The 25,045-nt window shown below is 27.6% G+C and overlaps 1 protein-coding gene across 2 annotated transcripts in view; it reads left to right on the forward strand.

Annotated features, from left to right (window-relative positions):
• Positions 1–25,045, forward strand: part of LOC129921254 (ATP-binding cassette sub-family G member 1-like) — a 39,733-nt gene that overhangs the window by 5,413 nt on the left and 9,275 nt on the right. The window contains exons 1-2 of one of the 2 annotated variants that reach the window (XM_056002993.1): positions 11,244–11,334; positions 17,092–17,270. In XM_056002993.1, coding sequence (XP_055858968.1) covers positions 17,195–17,270 — 76 coding nt within the window. In that variant the 5' untranslated portion in view covers positions 11,244–11,334; positions 17,092–17,194. Of the gene's footprint in view, positions 1–11,243; positions 11,335–17,091; positions 17,271–25,045 lie in introns of those variants that run through there. The other variant, XM_056002992.1, reaches the window with a different exon arrangement.

Genomic DNA, 25,045 nt, shown 5'->3' on the forward strand with positions numbered 1-25,045 from the left:
TTGTCTACTTCGCACAGATAATACTAGATCTACTAGATTATATTCTCCACTTCAAAACTAATCATTTTTGAGATGCTGCATAATACATACATAAGATACATAAGATTACAATTGAAGCCATGAGAAGAAGAGATATAAAGCTTACTTCTAAACCAATGACACGAGATGAATCCCGATAACACTTAAATTTAAGTTGTTATTTGACACCGATGGAAAAAATTAAAAATTTCACTTAACTCCTTCTTCTTCTCATGGTTTCAATTGTAGGTTATAGCATTCTTTGGTTACCACTGGTATATCGTTAATCTCTTGCATTTTCTGGCGTTTTCAGCTGCAAAATACTTACGGGTCATAGTTTTTTGGTTTTTCTTCCAATTCAAATCTATTTGATTTGACAAAATTGTAGCTTTTGACAGATTATTTTTCAAACAAAATAAAAAATCCCTAGGATATTTTTAACAGAGTTTTAAATTTAAAGTTTCCATTAAAAGTAAGGACTTTAACTAAAGAAGAGTGAATTAAATGAATTTTTAATGATGTATACTTAAAGGCGACAATAGTTTAACGAGGCCGTTAACTAAAGCGATAAATTTCAAAATTTAATGGAGGCTCAATAAATTGGCCCTAAATAGGATAGTTAAGTGATTAAACAAAATCCAACTATGTACCTATTCTCAAAGCTACTACAAATTAAATTTACTGCTGATTAAATGAACTTTGGAAAAAACCGCTATTAATGACTATTTGATTTGATTAATGTACATAAATTGAATAGTACAGTTAATAAAAAGTGACAGTTCTAAATTTCTAAACCATTTAAAATGTTTAGTTTAATAAATAATTATTGATTGAATTATTAATGCATTGACGTCTATCTAAGAAAAGAATAAAATTAAGAAGCCCAAGTCCAATATTAATTATTAAAATATAATGATTGTAAACAAATAGCTATATGGTATATACTAATATTTATGTATGCGTTGTCGAGTTTTTTGAAAAAAAAAAAAAAAAAATCATCGAGAAGGTCCATCACCATTTAGACACATGGCTGCCTAGATTTTGAAAAATTGTATAAAATAATATCACCATTTAGACACAAGTACCTACTCACACCAATAAAATAATAAATCTCAAGGACTAACAAAAAGAAATCGGAATCAGGAATAATTCATGTTTATTAATTTAAATATTTAATAATAAAAAATAACATACGAATAAGAATACTTGAAAGGGCATGTACGTTTTAATACAAATTAATAATACAATTTACGGAAGAGTAATAAACAAACTGCAATATATTACCAGCAATAAAAAGTATTGTATGTGTTTTATAGTTACTAGTTGAAAAACAACAACAATTGAAGTCTGAACGTTCGTATTTGAGAAAGGAAAATCCTTGATTGAGAAGAGAGCCATAAAATGTTTATTAAAATGATTCATTATTAAAAATATGCCATACAAAATACCACTTTTAAAATTAAAGTTTTTTTTTTTGTTTACGGTAAAACACACACAATTTTTTTTAAAGAAATTTTTACAACTGAAATATGGTGTTGCCGTTGCTTTATTTTTGTCTTTTTTTTACATATGTATATGTAGGTCTACACCAGAAATGTTTTAAAATTTAATACATGACAAATATTAAAATTTTTTAGTTAATACAAAATGTAGGTATTAAAATTTAATATAGTTGTATTAAAAAATAATACAGTTTATATTAGAATTTAATACCAAATGTATTAAATTTCAAGTATTACATATTAAAATTTAATCTTTTTATATTAATTTCTAATAAGAATTTTATTAAAAGATAACCAAAAATATTTCTATTGAATACCAAATGTATTGAAAGTTAATAATATCTATTCTTTTTCCAAAACTCATTACTGAAAATAAATATCAAAATAATAATAATAATGTAAAATGTAAAATCTTATTGCCGATCAAAATTCATCTGCAATGTATGCATTTTGCTTCGAAAAAACACAAAACGCCTTCAAATTAGTACAAATTTACAGTTTTTGATTTAATTTTTTTTTTAGAAAAGGTATCTCAAACAATGGATTTTTTTTTCTTTTTTAAAATTGCTGCTGGCGTGCGTCGTTGTACCTATTACATTTTAATACAATTATATTAAAATGTAATACAAATGTGCCCTTAATTATGAAAGTGGACTTAGTCACTCCTAAAAATGGCCTCAAATCTAGCCTTAAAATAATTATAATTTAAGAGGTAAAGTATATTTGAAAGCGAAATTGCATTAAATAAACTTCTTTATTGCTCCTCTAGTGATTTCATAAAAGAAATATAATTAAATCGTTATAAGAAAATTATTATGTAAGTTTTTCTTTAAACAATGCAAAAAGTGACTTAGTCCACTTTCATTATCATGGGCACAAATATATTAAAATCTAAAACTGCGGTATTAAAATTCAATACAAGATTAGAATTTAAGCCACAGAGGTTATTTTCTAATAATTTTTGTATTACAAGTAGTAAACTTAATACTTGAATATTGAAATTTAATACAAAAAAGATTAAAAATAGTTTTAATATTTTGGAAGTATTAAATTGTAATATTGTTTGTATTGAAAATTGCTTTAATACAAGAGCTGTATTAAAAAATACTCCAGAATTTTTAACCGTGTAAAAGATCAAGAAAATTACTTTTTCTTACAAATTCTGATTTTAATCGTCTTCTGATCGAATAACCTTTTAATAAGAAAAAAAACTCTAGAACTTTTTAATACAAATAAGATTACATTGTTTTTAATTTGTTTCTTAACCCTTTTTCTATAAGGTGCCTACTCGCGATTACCATAAAATAAAAACTTTTTAAGAAAAAAACAAATACCGGTTAATCATTGTATAATATAATTAAGCTGTAAGTTTTTTTTTTTTTAAACTGATATAATATAATCTATCTATCGATAATATTACGAATATATTAAATAAACATCTAACCCATTGACTCTGTGATCGAAGTTAAGTTTAATGTCTTCCTTATAACTTTATAAGTAGACATATTTTCTAGTGTATTTATATGTAATTTGCATTTATATTTAATCTATTTAACTGCAGTTTTTATTTTTTTTTTTTTTTTTGTAAAAAATGAGATTGTAGTTCATCAAGTTTAAGTGATCTAATCAATTTCATTTTTACTTGTTGTTTTAAAAATAAAAACAAAATTATAGAAGAATCTTGTATTATCGCACTGAGTTTCCACGTTTATAACACATTTAATCTCAGACAGTGCATAATCGTTAAGAAAAAAAAACGACTTTTAATTATTTCGTAACATTTAATTTTATTGAAATTTTTATTACTTCTTATTTCAAATAAGAAAATGAACTTGTTGTTGATTTTTACAAGCATACATAATACATATATAGAAGATCAATAGCACAAAATTTTTATTTAAACCGGGTTAAAATAATTGATGTTTTTCATTTTTTTTCTCACTTGCGTGTGTTTACTCAATAAGTTTAATAAAATGATTTATTGCAGCGTCATCTAGAAGAATATGCAATGTAAACCAGTAGCCTTTGCGTTAAAACTGCGTCGTTACATTTGGTCTGGAAAAAATTTTCGAGATTTGAAATTGAACATTTAGATAGTTAAAAACATGGTTCTTTAGTTTCCTACAACAATATCAAAAGCTTATGAAAATATCGATCAAGTGCATAGAATCTTTTCAGATGTGTTTAAAGCTTTTGACGAAGTTTTGACTCTAATTACAATATTACCACTAAACGACACCAAAACGTTCTTATAAACTTCACTTAAGCATGAATCTTGACTTGATGAATTACCAATTCCTTCAAACTATTTGATCATTCAAAGCTTCCACGAACATTTAGGCAATTTGTTAAGTTTCTTCGAAATTTTGCAAAAAAAAACTTACTGTATTTTTTTGAACCTTTTTGAGTCCTTTCTCCTGGGTAGCGTGGCAACACATTCGAATCGTTTTTATGGTTCATAAATGATAAGGGATTTCTCCACTTAAGTGAACGTAAATAACAAATAGACTAAATGTGAATAAAAGTGAACGCGTGTTGCCACGCTACCCAGGAGAAAGGACTCAAAAAGGTTCAGAACTGAATTCATAAATGAAGGTTTTGTTTACGTATGTGAACCAATTATGATTCAGTTCTTAAGGGAAATGTTAGCTGGGAGGTTATTATTTATTTCCTTACATTTTTAACTAAACAAAGTCTAAACTTGAATTTCTATTTGTATCATTAGAGCCTTCAACTGATACTGCACTTATTCCGATAAACCCCATTCGGACTATTAGAAGTAAAAATTTATACGTGCTGTGAAGGCTGGATTTGAACCCAGAATCTCTCGGGTGTGAAAGCTCATTGCAATAATCTTAACACTACATGGTATTACAAATATCTACTATTTAGATGACTAGATCACTGTCTCTTCCTCTTGACTCTTTAAATCAGCAAGTCAGTTTGCCCTAAAAAGTCTCTAGAATCAATCTGCTTAAACTCTATTACTTCGCAGCCTAAAACTGTCAATCGACAAAGCTTTTGCTGGGTAACACATAAGTACTCCAGGCAATTCTAAAACTAATGAGATCGCAAAATTTCAAATATTAATATTAAAATCAAGTATGACATGGTTATATGACTATTCATTTTTACATTATCTAAGAGGTGGAATTCTAATTATTGTTTCAATTTACTTTGTAGATGTTTCTTAATTCTAAGCAGCAACTAAATATAGAATTTTGAAATGGATTTTGAACAAACAACCCACGCCATTATCTCTGATGTAATAAAAGCAATGCCAATTTATTGAACTACGTCGAGTTACATTACATGATTAGTAAGGGTCAGCAAGAGATTATTATACATAATTTAAAATAAAAAAAAAAAACAAAAACGCAAACAAGTATTTTTTCCCCCTTTACAATCAGCTTCGATTAATTTTTTTGTTTCGAATTTATTTTTTTTTCTTTATAGTTTTGCTATTTAAATACAGAGTCTTATTTATATAATATTTCCGAAAAACTTTCCCGAATGATCTTACAAAGTTGTTATTCTTTTGAGAAATTTAAAACAATAGTCTGCAGATAGTAGATGTAAACATAGTCTAAAATCTGCCTCCTTTTTCATCAATAACAAAACATTTTAACACACGTGTGCAAGTAAACAGAATAAAACAATAAAAAAGGAATACCACAACCAAAAATCTAGTCATCCAAATATTAACAAAAATATATGAAATGATATTCATTCTTATCAGTCTTTTTTTTTTTTTTTAGAGAATTGAGTTTATTGCATTTTTCATAGTTCCTATTATTCTATTTAATTTCTAGGTCATAACAGCCATAAATTTCATTAGGATCATGACCCGTCTGCCAAAAATATTTAGGCAATGAGGTTGCCTAGATTTTGAAAAATTGTATAAAATAATATAATAAAAAAAAAAAAAAAACAATTTAATAACTCTTGTTGTTGTTGGCATTATTTTACTATTTATGAAATATATTTCATTATTAATGAGATAAATAATAAAATGTTATGAGATAAGTTTTTCCAACCAAAAATAGGTAATGAATATAATTGGTCTTCACTTTGCATCAATAAAATAGAATTGATTGATTTCAAATGAAAGTGTAAATTACCCGGTACAAGTAGTGTGAAAGATACAAGGTAATAAAAAATAAGTAGTAACGTTTAATATTGATTTTAACAAGTTTTTCTCCATTAGAACTTGATTAGAAAATACCCAGAAAAAACATCTCTTCTGCTTTCCAAGTATCAAGTATAAATTAAATTCAATTATAAAAAAATTTATAGTTTTTTATATAATTAACTTGTTAATTAATATTGACGACATTTTAACATTAGATAAGATGTGGTTCCTATTAAATATTAAAAGAATATTTATTTATAGCCTTGTTTAATATTATCATTTAATTTTAGATCGTCATTAGAAAAAATCCTATTGATATTGATAAGACGAAAAACAAACATTTACCTATAAAACTGTGGAAAATTCAGTGTCCACATTACTTCTCCCTCTAACAATGTTTTTTGCTTTTTAATAAAAGTTGTGTATGAGAATTTATCATAATTAAAATACTTAATAAATGGGTATGTCATAATCATTTGCTATACTTAATACGCTTGGTAACAAATTTAAATTACTAATAAAATGTTTTGAGAAATTTCTTAAAATTATGAATATTACACTGAGGGAAAAAACGCAAAAATGTAAAATGTTCAACGTTGATTTAATGTTGCAAAAATTAACATGAAACTTCTTCAAAATAAAATTGAAACAACGTAATATTTTTTTTTATTTTTGTCGGACTTCAGCTTTTGTTTCATTGATTTTATCATTCTATTTTTCAACAGTGAGATAGCACGTTGGTAAAGCATTCATCTAGTAACCCAAGAGTTGTAGGTTCGATCCCCAGCGCCTGCCCAATTTTTCTTTTGATACTTTTTTTTTTAAAGATGAAACAACTTTGATTTAAAGATGCTTTATAATGGTAAACCACTTTAAACTAACGATGTACTACTTTTTTTTTGCGTCGTCAACGCAAAATCATTCCGAAAAATAGTTGAATCAACGTGGTTTTCGTTGATTTTAAGTTGTTTTTTCTCTCAGTGTACGTGTTAAATAATTAAACTAATACATACATTTTCTGACAATTAAAATATGCACCATTCTGTTTGAATAATAGCAAAAATACATTACACTTTGACTTAGAAAATTATTTAATTAAAAAAGCTGATTTAAGCTAATTAGACGTTGTTCTTGTTTTATTATGAAATAGAATTTTTTATATATCTACCTAATATTACAACAAAATTGAATTAAATTATTCTTTTTTCTCTGTTCTCAAAAGATAGCAATTAGATCGATTTTTAAAATGTTGCAAAAAGTTGTTTTTTATAAATTTAAATTTTTTTTGTTCTGATTAAAAACAGGATTTAATTGAAATTACAAAATATCCTATGTCAATAAAAATAATATTATAGCAAACGATGTCTGTACCAACTATTTTATTATTTAATACTACAAGTTGTTGGATAATTTGATGACCCTAGGTTAGCTTATTAAAAAAAATACGTCACATATAAGATAATTGTCATTTTTCTTTTTGAATTTCCAATGAATATTTAAAAATATTGTAATCCTGAACGATTTGTAAAAAATGCTATAAAAAAAAACTTGTAGAAATATTTTTCGTAACTTTAATTGATCATCGTGTAATCTGTAATTACAACTTTACATTGTAATTTTATATGAATATTTTTTTCGACCAATCAGTTAGTTGGAAAATATCTAGTTCAATTCTAACTGAAATTGTAAGTTTTTTTTTAAACAAAAATTAAATAATATTAAATATCTGTTGGCAAATCTTGAAGAAAATAATTTGAATTGGTATCGGAAAAAAATGAAAAGATTATTTTCAAAAGACCACAACATCAACAATTCTAGAATTAAACTTGGAGCCGATATCTTAATTACCTACTCCAGTATATCAATTATGATCAATTCGTTTTGTTAGCTAATTGCAATTTGAACTTTTTTTTTACCGGTATGTTTCCCAATACAAATAAATGTTACGCATACGCCACAGTAATCCAGTTCTTCAAAGTGATCCAGGGCTTAGATACTATTATTTGTTTAACTTAAAACTTTATAAAATGACTTTTGAATGAATTTTGTTAACAAAAAATGAATCGGTTTACAAATTTTTTGCAAACTTTCAAGTTACAAAACAAGTTTATTTCCTCCTAAACTTACCCAAACATAATGCCAATAAATAATAAAATTTATGCACTCTCGTAGCCTTGAACCAAAAAACAGCCATTATATTCGACCTAGTCGTTTTATTTATTTAATTTCAATTCTGTTATTTTTTTTTTGTTCTTATGTACCTTTTCTGTACATTAGACTTTAGAATTTATTAGTTTGATTGCCTTTTTGTTGAAATTAAGTTGGGGTTGATCGTTAATTAAAAATGTTTAAATAAGGAACTTGTTATTTATTATTATGTTTAAATGGGATTTTAACAAAGTGATTAATTGTTCAAAATAATTTGATTTGAATTTGAAATATATTTAATTCTGTATTTTGGTATTTTTTTACTTGCATGATGCAAGTTTAAAAATATTTCTGATTCCTTATAAGAAAATCATAAGGATATAATCATGATCAGTTATTTGTTAATTGTTTTAGCCATAAACAATTTGAGGGCCAAAGAAATCGTATTGAAGCAATTGTTCACTGACTATAAGTTGTTTTATAAATTTATTTTTGAAAAATAGTACATGATTTAAAAAAGTAAAACCAGAATACAAGTACAATAAATTATGAAAAATTCCTTTTGAGTTCATATTAAAGTACAATGTTTACAAAGAATTTGTTTGCAGTTAAACAAATTTAAAATCTGATTACTCAAATATTTGAAAATATTTGTCATTTACATAGTTCACACCAACAGACTATTTGTCTAATTCTGTAGCAAAAAACATTGAACTTTGTCTTTTCTTTAAATTATAACGTACAAATTTAATTCAGCCTTCAATTTAAATTATTTAATTAAGCTTATAACATTGAATAGGTAATAAATAATTATCAACTACCGGCACTTATCATCATAATTGTATACCAATTATCAATATATAGGTAGTATTTTTCACTGTAATCTGCATTTAAAATGCCATCGCACTTAAAAAGTACACTCACAAACTATGTACCCAAAGCACAAGTACACATGAGGATATTAAAAGCAGATGCACTATTTTCCCTTATCGATCTATTCACCCGTCTTTCGTGTTTATCTTTTTTTTTTGTGTGTAAGTATCTACTGTGACTCAAAAATATTTTTGAACTAGTTTCTTGTTTATATGACGTATTTAAAAGAGCACTTTCATTAAAAATTAACAAAAGCAGTTCTTTATTAAAATTTAAACTAAAAACAAACTAAATAATAAAGAACTACTCTGCATTAAAAATCACTAACTAATCTGGTAGCTGCATATTCTGGTGTATAACTTAACAACAGTGAAAAATAGAATTCATATCAGATCAAATAAGTAGTATCTAAAAATATCATTGTTTTAAGATACTTTATAAACTTGGCCTATAAAATACAAAACAAGCTTAATTTAGAAAAACCCAACCGCAAAAATAATGAATTTGTATGTAGTTTACATAAATATATATAGGTTATTTTAAGAAAATGGTCTCTAATGGAATAATTTTAATAGATTTTTTTTTTCATCAGCATTAATACGTCATAGTAAGAATATAAAATTAGTAAGTGGGATAAGGAAGTACATATACATATTTTAAACTTTTTCTTAGGCTGAATATACATATGTAATTCTGAAGTTACCTTCTGTTGGTCTGATCGATAAAATTTTGACTTGCAATATAATGTAGGTAGGTACTATTTGCAAAGTTTAGGATTCGGGAAAAAATCGAACTCGAGATTACAACAACTGCTTTTGATGTTACGAATAGAGAATGCAAAGTCCGCAGCTGACTTTTTGACATTTTTTTTTTACTAAAATGCACTTGAGTTACCATATAATTATAAATTAAATGTACAAAATATAGAAATTGAAAAATTGAAATATTATTTTTAAGACCAAAATTAACTGTAAATATTTAAAAATTTTTGTTTGCAAAATCAATTTCTTAAAAACGGATAATTGTATCTTTTTGATATTTTGTTTCAATATGAGGAAATACAATTTCTTTTAAAGGACATACCTATAATTTTTTTTTTAAAAAGGTTTGACATATTTTGTATAAAAAAATTATTTTTTTACAAAGCAGCTCAAAAAATTAACAAAATTTGTTGTTCTATAAGAAATCAAATGGCATACTTAATTTGAAGATTAAAACCATCTAAAAAAGTGTTTTCGTAATTTTAAAATCCACTTTTAATACTTTTTTAACATTGTTTATAATCTGAAGTTTAAAAATATTATTTTAACAACTCAAATGTTACAACTACAGACTAAAGCAGGTTCAGTATGCCACGTGATTCTTTCAGTATAGCGAGGAAATAGATTCTTTCTTATTTATTCTTGTTATCAAAAAAAAAAGCTTCTTATGTAGCTTACGTTACAAATTGTTGAAAAATTGTTGACCTTGAACAATTAAAAAAACAAGCAATAACAAACCTAAACACAATCAGTTATTTTTTTTTCTGCAAAGATTTTACGTGACTTGTCGTTCAAGGTTTACAAAAAAAGACTAACATGTTTAACCTATGTAGTCTAATAAATATAAATTTGGAATTTCTAATAATAACAATTTGATGATAAGCCTTTGGTTGGTTTTCAATAATATTATAAATTAAATACTAAGCTACAAACCTTATAAAAGATGACAATAACACATAACACTCTTAAACAATTTCATTGAGCTATAATTTATTTAGAATGTAGTCTTGGATTAGACAAATTTTTCAATACCTACTAAAAATACACAAAAACTAGGAAAATTTAAAAATATGTATATTTAGTGCATTTCCAAAAAATGTCTAATGGTAATCAAGGTTAAAATGATACCATTTTCATGAAGACTTTTGAAAATCCATAATTACCAAATTTTTCATGAATCCAATACCTACCCTTTAAACAAATTAAAAAAAAAAATAAACAATAACATAATTTTCTCATGATTGCAAATTACTCAAAAGTTTTGAAATTAAACACAATTGTTTTTCCTTTCGAAATAATGATGATACCAACAGTAATTTGATTTCGTCAAAAATAAAGTGGAAGTAGCTATAAATTGTGATCTACTCGTGTGTCACTTTTTAACAAAAACAATTTTTTGCGACATAATTTAATACTTTGCAAAATTATTATTATTATTATTATTATTTTTATTGTAAAACTTGCAATTTGTTTCATTCAAGAATTGACTATCTGTGCTATTTTCTGTGTTTATTAAGTTTTGCGAATGTCAGTTGCAGCTGCATATAGAAGTTGTTGCTTGCATTTTTAGGTTGATGTCATTCAGTTTTCAGTGAGGGTTTCTCGGAGTGATTCTATTCTTTTAAAAACAGAAAAACATGAGCATTTATCCAAATTTAACAATTGATTTGATAAAAAAACATTAACTACATACGAAACTTATGTTCTGTAGTAGATATTTGCCTTGATACAAATATTTGAGATATAAATTAAAATTGACAGTAATAAACATAAATTGTGAGTAAGAAAATATTTTTAGATACAGATCACAGAGAGGGCGAATGTGCAAAAAAAAAAAATAAAATAAAACAAGACTAAATAAGAAGTGTATCTATACTCAACTCGTAGTATTTTGCAACAGGTACATACAATGTGTCTACAAGCTACAACAGCTGTTTTTTCTTTCGATTGTATCTATGTTTTTATTTATGTGTATCGGTTGTATCTTTCTATAAGCATAGCTATAGATTTGCATTTTTTACCTTGATAGAGTATCACAAGAACAAGTTGGGAAAAACGCATGCTTGTTTTCAAGGTTAATGTTTTGAGTGCATTTCAGATGAAATAATAGTTTAATGAACTGTTGAATAGGTGTTTATTATTGATGAATTAATTTAATATAGTTAAAAAAATTAATTGTGATGAACTTTCTGTATTTCTGCGAATTTTGAATTTATTTATAAGTATCTATCACTCTATATTATTTTTAGCATTTTAGCAAAGAAAAAAGTTTTCTTTCTACATTGAAACAACATTTCCACGTATGTATTTGTTTTAGGATATTTACTATAGTGGAAATTAAAATTTTATTTTCTCTCAATTGAATAAATGGATCTTTATATAAATTTTGTAAGTATAGGTACCAAAACTTTAAAATTGCCTGAGGGTTTTTTCACCGGAAGACGGACACAATCCTGGAATTTTGAATTAAACCCAGTATTCCCAAAAACCACAATCCAAAAAATCCACAAAAATTAAATAACGATATAAACATATAATTATTATAACTTAAATGTATTAAAACTCACAATTGTATTGATTCAACGATTTTTTCCCACTTATGAAAAACTTTGTAAAATTTTTCATTCTATATAATTTTTCGGGATTCCATTCGTTATTTTCGGGACTTTGGGTTTTCGGGATTTTGAGGTTTCGGGGTTTTGGGTTTTTGGGATTTTCAGGATTCTGGGTTTTTGGGATTCTGAATTATCTTACTTCTGGTTTTTCGGGATTTTGAATTTTCAGTATTTTGGGTTTTCGGGATTTTGACCCCATCCCGTTTTCACCGTTACGGGTGCGACAGTATTAAATGTATTAAATTTACATTTTTAATTAACAACAGAATTTAAATTAAGCGATCTCTAAAACTTATGAGGTTTCTTAAAAAACTATTAATGGTTTCGTTACGGGTGTGGCATCCAAAAGACTTTATATTACTTAGTGAACTATAACAGCGGTAGATTTGTCAACTAACATTCATTATTGTTTTCATAAAGTTTGGCATTGTTTTATTCAATCGAAGTAATCAAATTTTATCATAAGTGCGCTTTTTTGATTTTCTTAAGAAATACATACAACAATTTTGCCTTACAAAAAATAGTGATTTATCTCTTCAACATTTTCGAGCGATGACTTGTAACGACTTCTCTTCCGATGTGGATTCTTTGCCACTGAATAAGGCTGTTATAACGAGTTTATTTGCAAAATCGTGAATGGTGACGAACCATGGATCTAATTGTACGACCCGGAGAACACACCAATCGACCGTTTGGGTTTTTTGAAGTATCCAAAAATAACATCTGAACGTTTTTAGTCGTCACATATTCTGATTGTCATAGACGACATTACGACATTAAAAAATGGGTCCACAATTTTGTCTGTCTTTCTGTCAATATCTCAAGCTGCAGTCTGTCAATATGGAAAAACGTTTTTTTCTTCAAAAACGGCTCAAATACGGTTCTACTGTTAAGATATCGTACTCTTTCGCTTGCTCTTAAATAACCTTTTACTATCGATAGTCCCTTGTACCAGATGACTTAAAAATACAACGTTTCTATTTGATAGGTACCGGTTCTGAGGAAAATTCCATGAAATTCTGAGGCTGAGAAACTTAATGAATATGCTTCTAAAAATATCTAACTTTAAGAGAAGATACCTGTAACTCAGTTGTTCATTTATTTTAAGGTTGTATTCCACTTTTTTTTAACAAAGGTATATTTTTTAAACCCGTTTCTAACTCTATTTTTATAAAAGTTTTTTGACGATCTAATAATTGCTATATTCCTATTCAATCTTCATAATAAATACACCAAATCTTGCCTTTCAAGTTCCGATAAGACTCCTTAACCTTGACTTCCAAATAATAATACTCATAAACTTGTTGATTAAAAAAATATAATGTTAAAAAATATTTTCAAGTATAAACTATTTATCACAAGACCTTGACTTCTGTTAGCTATTTTGTTTATTACAAAAAATCCGCACATATTTTGGATCAAAAGAAAACATAAATTCTTTTGATTTGGTTTGGCAGTAGGTATATTATTTTTTTTTTTTTTTTCATGACCAACATGCCGGGCAACAATTGGTTATTTAAAAGTTCATTCACGGAAAGAAAACCGGATTTTCCTCTGCAAACTTGTATCATAAAGTTTCTTAGTAGAAAAAAAAAAGAGTTAAAAGCCACCATAGTTGCGAGCTCCAAAGTGTCTATCTCTTTGTGCAAAAAATTTAAATGTTTTTATAGTTTCAACAGTCAACGAAAAGTTTACAGGGTCACCCAAATTTAATTCCACAAGCAATTGTGTTTGTTTTAATAATTTTGTTTTTTTATGGACATAGTCTTAGTGACAGCTGCAAAATTAGCATTTGTACAATGCATCAGAGTGCCTATATCGCAAACGTTATAAAATGTTTTATTTTAAATAAATAAAACCGGTAGGTCAATGTTATTAAAAGATTTAGTAGGTATTCGCTTTAATTTTTGCGACGATATTTGTCATTTGAAGGAGAAACAACATTATTAGCATGAGTAAACTTTGTTTTAAGTAATAAGATGGTAAACTTGAGATAAACAAAGCTTGAGGCAATAAAGTAGGCTCATTTTATTGCTACCAGACTTGAACCAGGTGTTTTCAATTTTTATTTACATCGATGTATGGAAATCATTCGTTGGTAAATATAAGTTGAATTTAAACAAATTAATGGGAAATTAGGACGATGTTTGAACTAATGTAACGAAAATGCACAAACAAGTGGGTTGAAAAAATGTAAAAATACTTACACTGCTGTCGAAGATAAGTAAATTTCATAAATATTGTAAAAATTAATCACTAGCTTCTTATGCGCATATGCATTGGGAAACATTTGCATTTATAAATGTGTAATGACTGTTTGAATGAAGTCAATATTATGACAAATAGTTCACCTAAAAATAAGCAAACAATAAGATTAATTAAATTGTATTTAAAACGTTTACTTTCTTAAGCTTAATTTAAAACTGATATTTGAACTGAAATATAAACAAAGCAGTCTGTGTGTCAATCTTTTATTCGAAACCGTAGAATTAGTAATTAAAAATGTCGAGTGACTTCTAGACGATATTCAAAACCAAAACTGACGAAACCTATCCTGTAACCATAACAGAAAATCCTAAATGATTTAAATTAAAATTTGAGTATAGGTACTGTAACATATGAAGGGTACAATTTTGGTATGCAACCGATTTGAAACTAGATTGCAATCGATTTGAAACTAGTTTGCAATCGATTTAAAACTAGTTTGCAACTAATTTGAAATTTATTTGCGATCGGATTTCAACTTATTTGTAGTCGATTTTAACTATATTCAAACGTAAATGTTTATAATTTTTCTCCTTTCTTATAAATTAACGTTAATATTTCCATTAAAAATGTGTTAGTTAAAAGTCGGTTAACAAAATCTAATAATTTAATGTCTTATAAGGAATACTGAAAATATTAACTTAAACAACAGAATAAACAATGTTAATTTCTAAAATGGACAAGTAATAATTATTTTAATTACAACCATTAAGGAATGAACACCCAATAAGAAAACACTAATTATTCTTGTAATTGATAATAATTAAAGAATATATTCAAACATTTAAATAAACTAGTTAGCTATAGGTCATGCATTGGTTTTGCATTTAATATAAGGAAGTCTATCCAGTATAAAATATATCTTCTATAAAATGTTTGTTATAATGAAGCTCAATTATTTTAAATTACATTTAAGGAAATAAACGACACAATTTTAATACAAAATAACCTTTACAAATTAATTAATAATTAGTAGTAAAATAAAAACAAGAACCAGTTCATTTTTTTTAATGCAGATAACAAGAACTTGAAATTCTGATCGTTAAATCTAAAGAATCGTAAAACTCAAAGTCTAATAAGACAATACAAGGTTCAGTTTCAAGGACATCTTTTTTAATGGCTTAAGCTAGTCCAGTTTTATGATTACACTAATAATATTTAAGTTTTAAATGAGGTTTATAAAAGTTCTTTTTCTTTGTATTTTTCGACAAGAACTTTTTTTATTAAAAAAAAACAAAAACATTGTTAAAAATTTCATTAATCTCTTCAATCATTCTACATTGAATGTGTGTTTTGAGCACTAAAAGACAAGTCTTATTTGAAGAATGCGAAACAGAAAATTTAATTAAAGTCGTAAAAACTATTTTTGAATACGAGAAAAGTATTGAGTTTTTTCCCATGAAAAAAATTACACATACGCCACAGTGAACTTCACATAAATTAATTTGATGCATCAATTTATAGTCGATTTTTATCGAATGAAATCACCGTATCGAATGAAATCACCGATTCTTAATAGAATACCTACCTATTATTTTGCCCGTTTATATTCGAACAAAAACAAAAATTGGACCCTACGTTAACTTCTAGTTAAAAATAATATCATAAAACATTTCTCTATAGCAAATGAAAATCCTTCAGTAAACCAAAGAAGAGAAAAAAATCAACCAAAAATACAATTTGAATACCTACATGTATGTACAAAAGTTCATTTCAAACTCGAATGTTTTCATTATCATTTATCCTCCACTATTTACCTATTCCTTTGGTTTTTATAATTTACCTTGAATTCGCAATTATTTTTTCTGTATAGTTTACGTAGTTAGGCAAAACTTATGCCCGGTTTGTGACGTGAGTCCAAAACAAGTCTCAAAAGAGGTTTGTAAAAAATAATATCTATACCCCAGCTAACGCGACATGGCTGACGGGCGGGTGTATCTGTTTCCGTATTATATGACTCTTTTATTTTTTACTATAAATATAAACTAGTACTTTTTTCATATGTTATATGCCATGCCTAGACGTTAGACTTTCCGCAGTTGATTGCGAATAGAGCTTCGTTAACCACCAACTTGTTCAATGAACTCGTTACGAAAAAAAAATGTGTTCATCAAATTTTTATCACAACAACTTGTTGTTGTCATCTCAACTTGTTTTAGGGTTGTAGAACGATGTGACATTAATTATGTTGTATATTACAAACATTCAACTTTAATGTGTGTTTCTAAATAAGGTTAAGTGTCTTACGTTATTAAGACGTTACATTTTTAGTGTTACATGGTTTTAAAATGAAGTTAAAGTTTAAACTAATAATTTTTTGTATTAGAAAGTTTAAATGAAAATATTCTCACCAGCTTCAGTTAAATATAACTCAAGACTGGAGACACTGGCGACGTTAAACAATTATTGCTTAAATTCCACTAGTTGAATGTTACAAAATCAAATTACTTAACTTTAGTATTATTTCACTGATTTTCCTTTTGCTTTTAAATGATGAAGAAAAAAACTTTCCTTTTCTGTACCGGAAGATAATGATACTACTCTCAGAAGGTAATGCATGAATAGATGAAAATAAAAATGAAATGAAATTGCTTTTCCTCTCGAATAGAGTTGTTGTGGTTTCTGAATGAAAATGAAATTGTCTGTTACACATTTGATATCAAATTAAGATTGTAGCAGGTGTATAAGGTTTCGGGTATCTATTTTTATATATTTCTTTGTAAAATAAATTGAGACAGATTATAAATAAATTATGGTATTTTTGTATTTACTTGCAGAAAAAAAAACAACAATAACAGTGTTTAAATCGACCCAGATATGAGCTTAAATTAGTTGAAGTTTAAGAAAGTTACAGAGAAATATCACGCACGCACCAAAATCATGGCTAAGATGGAAAAGAAAATTCGTTCTGTGGATATAACATTTTCAAATTTAACATATACCGTCGATGCAAGAAGTAAGTACATTTTTTTTAACATATAACATTTCATATTGACATAAGGAGGTGTTTTCTTTGTACGTTTTTAATTTTTAAAGTGAAAAAAAAATCCGTAAAATATAAAGTTTTGAAATTTAAATGAAACTTAATTAAAGCTACCAAACGTTCTTAGTACGCTCACAATACTGATAGACAAAAAACATGTTGGGAAGAATCACTGAATTTAATCGATTCTAGTGTGATAAATTTAAATCTGTTTAAGGATGTATTCTTTCACTTCTAACTTTTTAGCTGTTACTCATCAATACTTTCGATTTTGAATAAAACTTTTTGTTATATTTATTCTAAAATATTAATTTTTCGATTTTGAATGAAACTTTTTTTATATTTATTCTAAAATATTAATTTTTCCCTAGAATGATGTTTTTTAAGCCCAAATCAGAATTCCGCAATTGGTTTTTTCTTCAAAAAACAATCAGTTATGTTATTTCCAATATCTTTGAAAATTATTTTTGAAAACAAATTACCAATTGTCTTATGATTTTTTCAAAATGTTGTCATCAACAAAACCATTGCATTAAATCTTTGCCGCCGGGTACAAAGGGGTTAAGTCATAAATGATGGTTTGCCAGAAAATGCGTTGTTGAGCTAATCGATGAAGTTTTGAGCATTGATCGTCTTATTTTTATAGGAAAGAGTTGTTCTAAATTTATGTTTTTGATACCAAATAAAAGAGAAAAAAGAGGTTATTCTTATTTCATTGAAACCCGAAAAGTGCAATTTTGTGACTTAACCCCTTTGTACTAGGCGGCAAAGAAATTAAAAGCCATTTATTTCTTTCCTATACTTTCGTAAATGAGCAGCTATGATTTTGATGCAAGCGCATTTTCTTGGTGAGAAACCGGAAATGCACTTTAGAACATTTTAGACAATTTTTCAATATTCAGATAAACCTCAGTTATAGAGCTTATTCCTAGGAATACATTTTTTTTTTTTATATTAAAATTTATTCTTCTGATAGTCTTACTGCCGATTGAAAAATCAGGGCTTAAATAAATAAATTTCCCATACAAATAAATAGACAATGAGGTTTCAAAATGTTTGACATGAAATTTCTCAACATTTCCATACGGATGGCGGCTAACGAAACTGCATGTCCCGGATAAAAACCACCCTAATGAACATACATAATACATACCTATGAGTAACTTTTTCATTACATTTCTGTATTGTAGTTAAGAAAATAAAAAAACACTTTTTCATTACATTTCTGTATTGTAGTTAAGAAAATAAAAAATAAAAAAAAAAAAAAAAAAAAAAACAAACAAGAAAAAAGGAAGCTTTATTGTCATTTTATACATGTGAAAAAACATAATTCTTTCTTTTTACTTGCTCTATAAGGCAAGTATTGGTTTCGTGTAGAAAAAAAATTCGAGGTTTTAATCAAAACCAACATTACGATGATGGAGAAGATAAAAAAAGTGGTTTTCGTCATGCCGTTCGTCGGTCTGTGCGTCTGTGCGTCCATCTGTACATCGAACTAGGGCCTAAACGGATGGATGGATTTAATTGAAACTTGGTACAGATGATTTTTGCGTAATACCCTAGGTCCGTTTTTTTTTTTTAGTTTTTCAATATCTCTTTTTTTAAAGCATACCTCCCATATACCGTTTTCGAGGTATTGCCATTTTCTCGAAAACGGCTCTAACAATTTTGATTAAATTTGGTGTACGTTATACTCTTATTGATTTTAACAAAACTGCGTTTTTAGTTTTTCGCAAAAAATCCGGAGAACGGAAATATGGTGTTGCCGTTTTTCAAAAATTTAAATATTTTTTAAGTTCATATATTTGATCAAAAAGGAATTATTATTTGATCAAAGCACAAGTCAATTTCATTCAAAATTTTAAGACATCATTTTGAAGTGTAAAATTAAAAAAAAAAAATAAAAAAAAGTTCTTGAAATTTTTATTTTTTAATTTTGGAATTTTTTTTTAACTTTCGATTTTTTTTTTAATTTTTTTTTCTCCACACTAAACAAAATCTTTAATTTCCAATAGATATTTAAGATAAAGATACTTTGAACTACAAGAGCAAGTAAGTGCGACCCAGTCGTGCATTTTATTTTTTTGGCAAGAAATCAAAAAAACGGGTAAACTTCCACAATCTTATTTAAATTACAAGTAATCTTGAACTTGAACCCTCCAACGTTGTTTTGGGTGCTTTCAATCTGATACAATTAAAATACTTGTTTTTGATTAAATCAATATATTTTTGTGTATGTCCAACTTTAAAGTGACGCATCACGTATTCTATGTTATGTCTACGCGTTTATACACGTGTACCTACGAATTAATTAAATTGATCGGCTACTATTCTGGTTTAGTTATACATATATTTTTTGTTGTAAAATCCAGTTTTTTTTTTTGTTTTGATCATTTTTCTTAACCTTTTTCTTGAGTGGAAAATACCGTTTTAGATGACGCATAAATCCCTGCTATACATACTATCTATATTTTATATTTTATTGCCAAAACAAAATATAATCTGAAAGTAGGTATAATAAAATTAATAAAAAATAAGATAAACATAAATTTACATATATGTAGATATGGAAGTCTCTCGAATAACAACAACAGTTTACCTATATTTCTTTATTTTTGTTTGTAATAAAAATTATCATGTAAGTTGTATACCAGTTAAAGGCTTTTTATAAAGGTAGGAGTTAGTACATATGTACATAGGTACAATGTACGTACATTTAACATGCTTTTGTCATGCCTTTAGATTTACTTATTGCGTTCTTAAACCAGTTAGGTATCTAAGTTTAAAAGGCTTGAGCATGTCATTATTGGCTTCTGTTTCAGGCTTAAGCCAAGCCAATTCGCAATTAAGGGTTAACTAAATTTTAAAAACTATAAAGCATTTTTTTTTTAATAAAATAAGTTGAAAAACAAAACAAAATATTGCAATCCTTCACAACTTTGTTTAAAATTTTTGTATGTAGCACATTAACGTCGACAAGGCCAAGTTTGTATTACTGCCGCAAGATGTCACTTGCGTCAAGTTATGTTCGTCAAAGATCATTTAAACAAAATGTCACTAGAACATACATTAATCTTATAATCAAATCATTCAAATCAAATCATACTCATATAAAATAATTGAATTATGCAATAGTTTTTTTTTTATTCTCTAACTGATGAATAATGGAATAATAAAATAAACACATCATTACTTCTTGTCATGTTAAAGTTGTCATAAATGACAACATTATTATTGTTGTGTTTCGTTTCGTTACACATCACTAGAAATCAAGCACTCGTATCTGCAATCTGCTTATAATAATTTACCGTAAATACAACTTGTTATATTGCGTAACAATATAACAGTAGGTATGTCATTAAGATTCTATTTGCGAAAAAAAAAATTTACTATTAATTGACATAATGTACCTTACCTACATAATAAACACGTTTGTATATGTACAAATACTATAAAGTTAAGAAGCGCGGTGGCGTTTGAGATGTTTACTCACATGAATAAATATTTATCATGACAATTTCGTCTTGGTTCGTCATTTTTGAGTTGAATAATCTTTGAAGATTAAAAAAGATTCATTTAAATAAACCCTAAACAAATAAATAAATATATTCGTTTGTACTATACATTGTAGATATTTAGTTTAAACATTTTTGTCTTGTCTCTAAAAAGTGTTGTTACCACTTGAAATGAATGCTTAACAAGTGAAATTTATGAAGAGCACGAGAAATTGCACCACAGGCAGTGCAGGAAAAACCTTGATAACAAACACCAAAAATATAATAATATTGAACACAAAAGATGAGATTGGTTAAGCTTGGCTTTGTATGAAAATTTTTTGGGTTTGTAAACCGTTTCATTTATTTCCCAGAAAGTAAAGCTATATTCACCCTCTGTCGGGTGCGAATTTGGCAGGACAAAAATAGAAAGTGGAAAAGTGGTCTTTATAAGGGTAAATATACATTTTTTGGAATTGTGAATACAATATTCGAATTCCTCGGAAAATTCTACATCAATTTCATATGTGATTCTTTATAAAATAGTGAGACCGAAAAAAGTTCTAGCAACATGAAAAAGCATAAACCAAATTCGCAAAAAAGAGGTGTGCCTACAGAGGGTTAAAGATCCAAATGTCACTACCTCATTTGATTACCATGCTAGTTGGTTCGGGAAATAAGTTACTTTTGATTGTGGTGCGGCTTGTATGCTTTCGGTGTTGATTACTCTCTTTTTCTAGAAGTGTGCTCGTCAAAAGATTTTTCTTGGTATACTCCACGAAAAAAAAACCTAAGCTAAGATGTAATTAAAAGGAGCGCAAAACTTGTCACGCAAAAACTTAAATAATAAGAAAAAAATCCCTTAAGTTTTGCAGATTTTTATTTTGACGCTAGGTGGCGCCCTACAATGGTTAACTTTTTTTCTTATTGAAAATTGGAATACCTATGTTGACTTATGGAATTTTTTTTCAAGTTATAGCTTTAGAGGAAAAAAGTTCAATTAGGTTCTTGTCTGCATTAAACACTGTTTTCAAAAATTTATTAACCATCTTTTTAGGACCAGGGGTTCAGTCAGGACATGCATGCTTTTTTGGGATTCATTTTATTTTGCATGCTTTTTCTCGTTTGTTTTAATAAATCCTAAAAAAAAAACATCGGACATGGACGCTGAACGTCTTTAGAAGTCAATCGTCAATTGTGACTTCTGAACAGCTTTCTTCTTCGAGAGTTTACATATATTATCTCCGATTGGAAAATAAACTTTTAAGCTGCTCTGCATAAACAATTTTCCATAATCGAATTTAGCGAAAGTTTCTGAATTTTACGTAACTAAGCGGATTCAGGTTAAGTTCCCAAGACTAAAGTTTTTCCAAGACGTATTTGGTAACGTCTTTTGCCATCGTTTAAGAAATTTTCACGAGACACTGCCACTGGCAGTCATGGTATCGTTTTTGTGTAATTACTATTTTATCAAATTCTGCTTTAAAATCAAAAACAGCAGTGACCGACAGTTATTTTTAAATGATTTGGCTGCATGAATTTAGAAAATATCCTCAACGGGTGCTTATTCCCCGAACGTTATAGCACTTCATTATTGAGTATCAAGGGGCACGGTAGTGCCCAGCCAAGTTCTCTAGCAACTTTGGCACTACACCCTTATTTACAGGAAACAACTCAGGCCATTTTCGACCCCCCTCTAACTTCCACACCAAAGATGCTAGAAATTTCAAACTCGCTACATTTATTGAGCTTGTCAAAACCAAACTCCTCACAAAATTTAAGCCTTTTACGATGAGTAGTTTCTGAGATATAGGGCTTCAAAAATCGCAAAAACCGTAACTGACTGACTGACTCACTCACTCACTCACTCACTCACTGACAGATCATCAAAATTATGGAGAACTTCCCGTTAACGTAGAAACTTGAAATTTTACACGGTGATAGGGCTTGTGGTGTATACAAAGGGAAAAATCGAAAATTTGAGATTTTCAATTCAGGGGGTGTGGCATCCGCCCATTTCCGCTGAATTATCATCAAATATTATAGAGCACTTCTGATTATCGTAGAATCTTGAAATTTGGTAGAATGGTAGAACTGGAAGTTTGTACAAAGGAAAAAATTTAAAATTTGAGAATTTCAGCCAGGGGGCGTGGCATTCGCCCATTTCCGCTGAATTTTCATTAAATATAATAAAGCACTTCTGATTATCGTAGAATCTTGAAAATTGGTAGAATGGTAGTTTATACAAAGGAAAAAATTTAAAATTTGAGAATTTCAGCCTGGGGGCGTGGCAACCGCCCATTTCCGCTGAATTTTCATTAAATATAATAGAGCATTTCTGATTATCGTAGAATCTTGAAATTTGGTAGAATGGTAGAGATGGTAGCTTATACAAAGGAAAAAATTTAAAGTTTGAGAATTTCAGCCAGGGGGCGTGGCAACCGCCCATTTTCACTGAATTTTCATCAAATATAGAGATTTTCAATTCTACAGCCATACCTTGCAAAAAGTAGTGAAATCACAACAAAAACATTACTGTTAAAAAAGGAGCCAAGTTCTCCTATGTTGAAATTATGCTGGCACAAAAAGTACTGAGATGTAAAAGTGTACCAAGTTATAAAGTTTGGGTTCAAATTCGTATCAATAAAATTTTGATTGTTTACTTGGCAATTTTTGAAATAACTTTAAAAATCGATAATTAAGAAAAATTGTCAAGAGAACAATCAAAATTTTATTGATACGAATTTGAACCCAAACTTTAGAACTTGGTACACTTTTACATCTCAGTACTTTTTGTGCCAGCATAATTTCAACATAGGAGAACTTGGCTCCTTTTTTAACAGTAATGTTTTTGTTGTGATCAATTTCTCTAAAATAAATTAGATTTTTTGGACTAAGTGGTAAGGAAACCATTTTGGCTTCGCCCAACTAAAAAACAAATGTCGTTTCCACACAATTTGTACAGGATTTTCAAGTAACACACTTGAATACATTTGAATAATTAATTCTATAGATCTTTTATGACACTAAACCGACATTATCTATCAATCATTAAACAGACACATTTTAAACTTCTGTCCAGACACCAGACGCTATTATAATTAAAAATTGCATTCTCTCGGGTAGACCAAAAATACATTTATGCAACCAATACTCATTTTTACAGCCATTTTAAAAAGCTAAGGCAATAAGGAACAAATATTTTAATAGACAAATTAGTAAATGAGAAAATAAATGACTATCATTTGTGAATAAATAATTACTTTAGAATAGTAACTGGTGTATTAGTTAATGAGAATAGCAATTAATTATCGGTTTTAAGTATGTTACTATATGATTGTTTTCAGTATATTCCATACACATTATGAATATAAATTTCTTATTAATACTTTATTTATTTAGAAGTCTGGGTGTTGTTTATTTGTTAACAACAATTAAAACATAATCTTTAATTCAAAATAATTGATTTTTTCAAATTAATATGAGTAGCGTGTCTATTTATAATTGCCTGTCAAAAATATCACACGCGACATAAATGTAAAAAAAAAATAAAAAAAAAAACTTTTACTGGCATGTAGGTACGTTGCACAATGGGGCAAGATCCCCCAAAAGTTGGAATTAATTCATTTGCGAAATTTAGTTGGCTGAATTATATTTGTGACGTGGTAAAATGTTATAAATCGATGAACCCGTGCTGCAAATACGAAAAAGGATGACTATTCCTCACGTTCCACTTGCCGTTAGCTATGTAGTATAGATTGGAGTTTCATCTTATTTCATTATGACGCCAAAAGACAAAATTTAATATAGTTTATTTAAAAGTTTATATCCTGAAAGTGAACACTGAGAAAGGATTTCTAAAAATTCAATCATTACATAGGGTAAATAGGGGTAAAACGACATGGTAAGAAAAAAATTATTTTTTTACAACGGTTTGTCGTAGAACGTGAATTTTTGAAAAACAGCTATTTTGTAGGAGTATTTTTGAGTGGTATTTTTTTTTTAGGATTTCTTGGAAGCTTGCAAAAAATTTGAAACTTATAGTTCTTATAGGTGAGATTGATTTATGTTAGTGTGCAAAAATTTCTATTTCTAAAATGATTTTCACCGAATAAAGGGGAAAAATATTTATTTTGCCCCAAAGTTTTTGACCATTTTTTCAACGTTTTTTATTTTAATTTTTTTGAAAAACGGAAAAACGGGTTAGAATTAAGTCAGGAACTTTCATTGAGGAATGTAAATTCTTATTTTTTT

The sequence above is a fragment of the Episyrphus balteatus genome, chromosome 1 (genome assembly GCF_945859705.1).
Source record: "Episyrphus balteatus chromosome 1, idEpiBalt1.1, whole genome shotgun sequence".
NCBI classification, from domain to species: Eukaryota; Metazoa; Arthropoda; class Insecta; order Diptera; family Syrphidae; genus Episyrphus; species Episyrphus balteatus.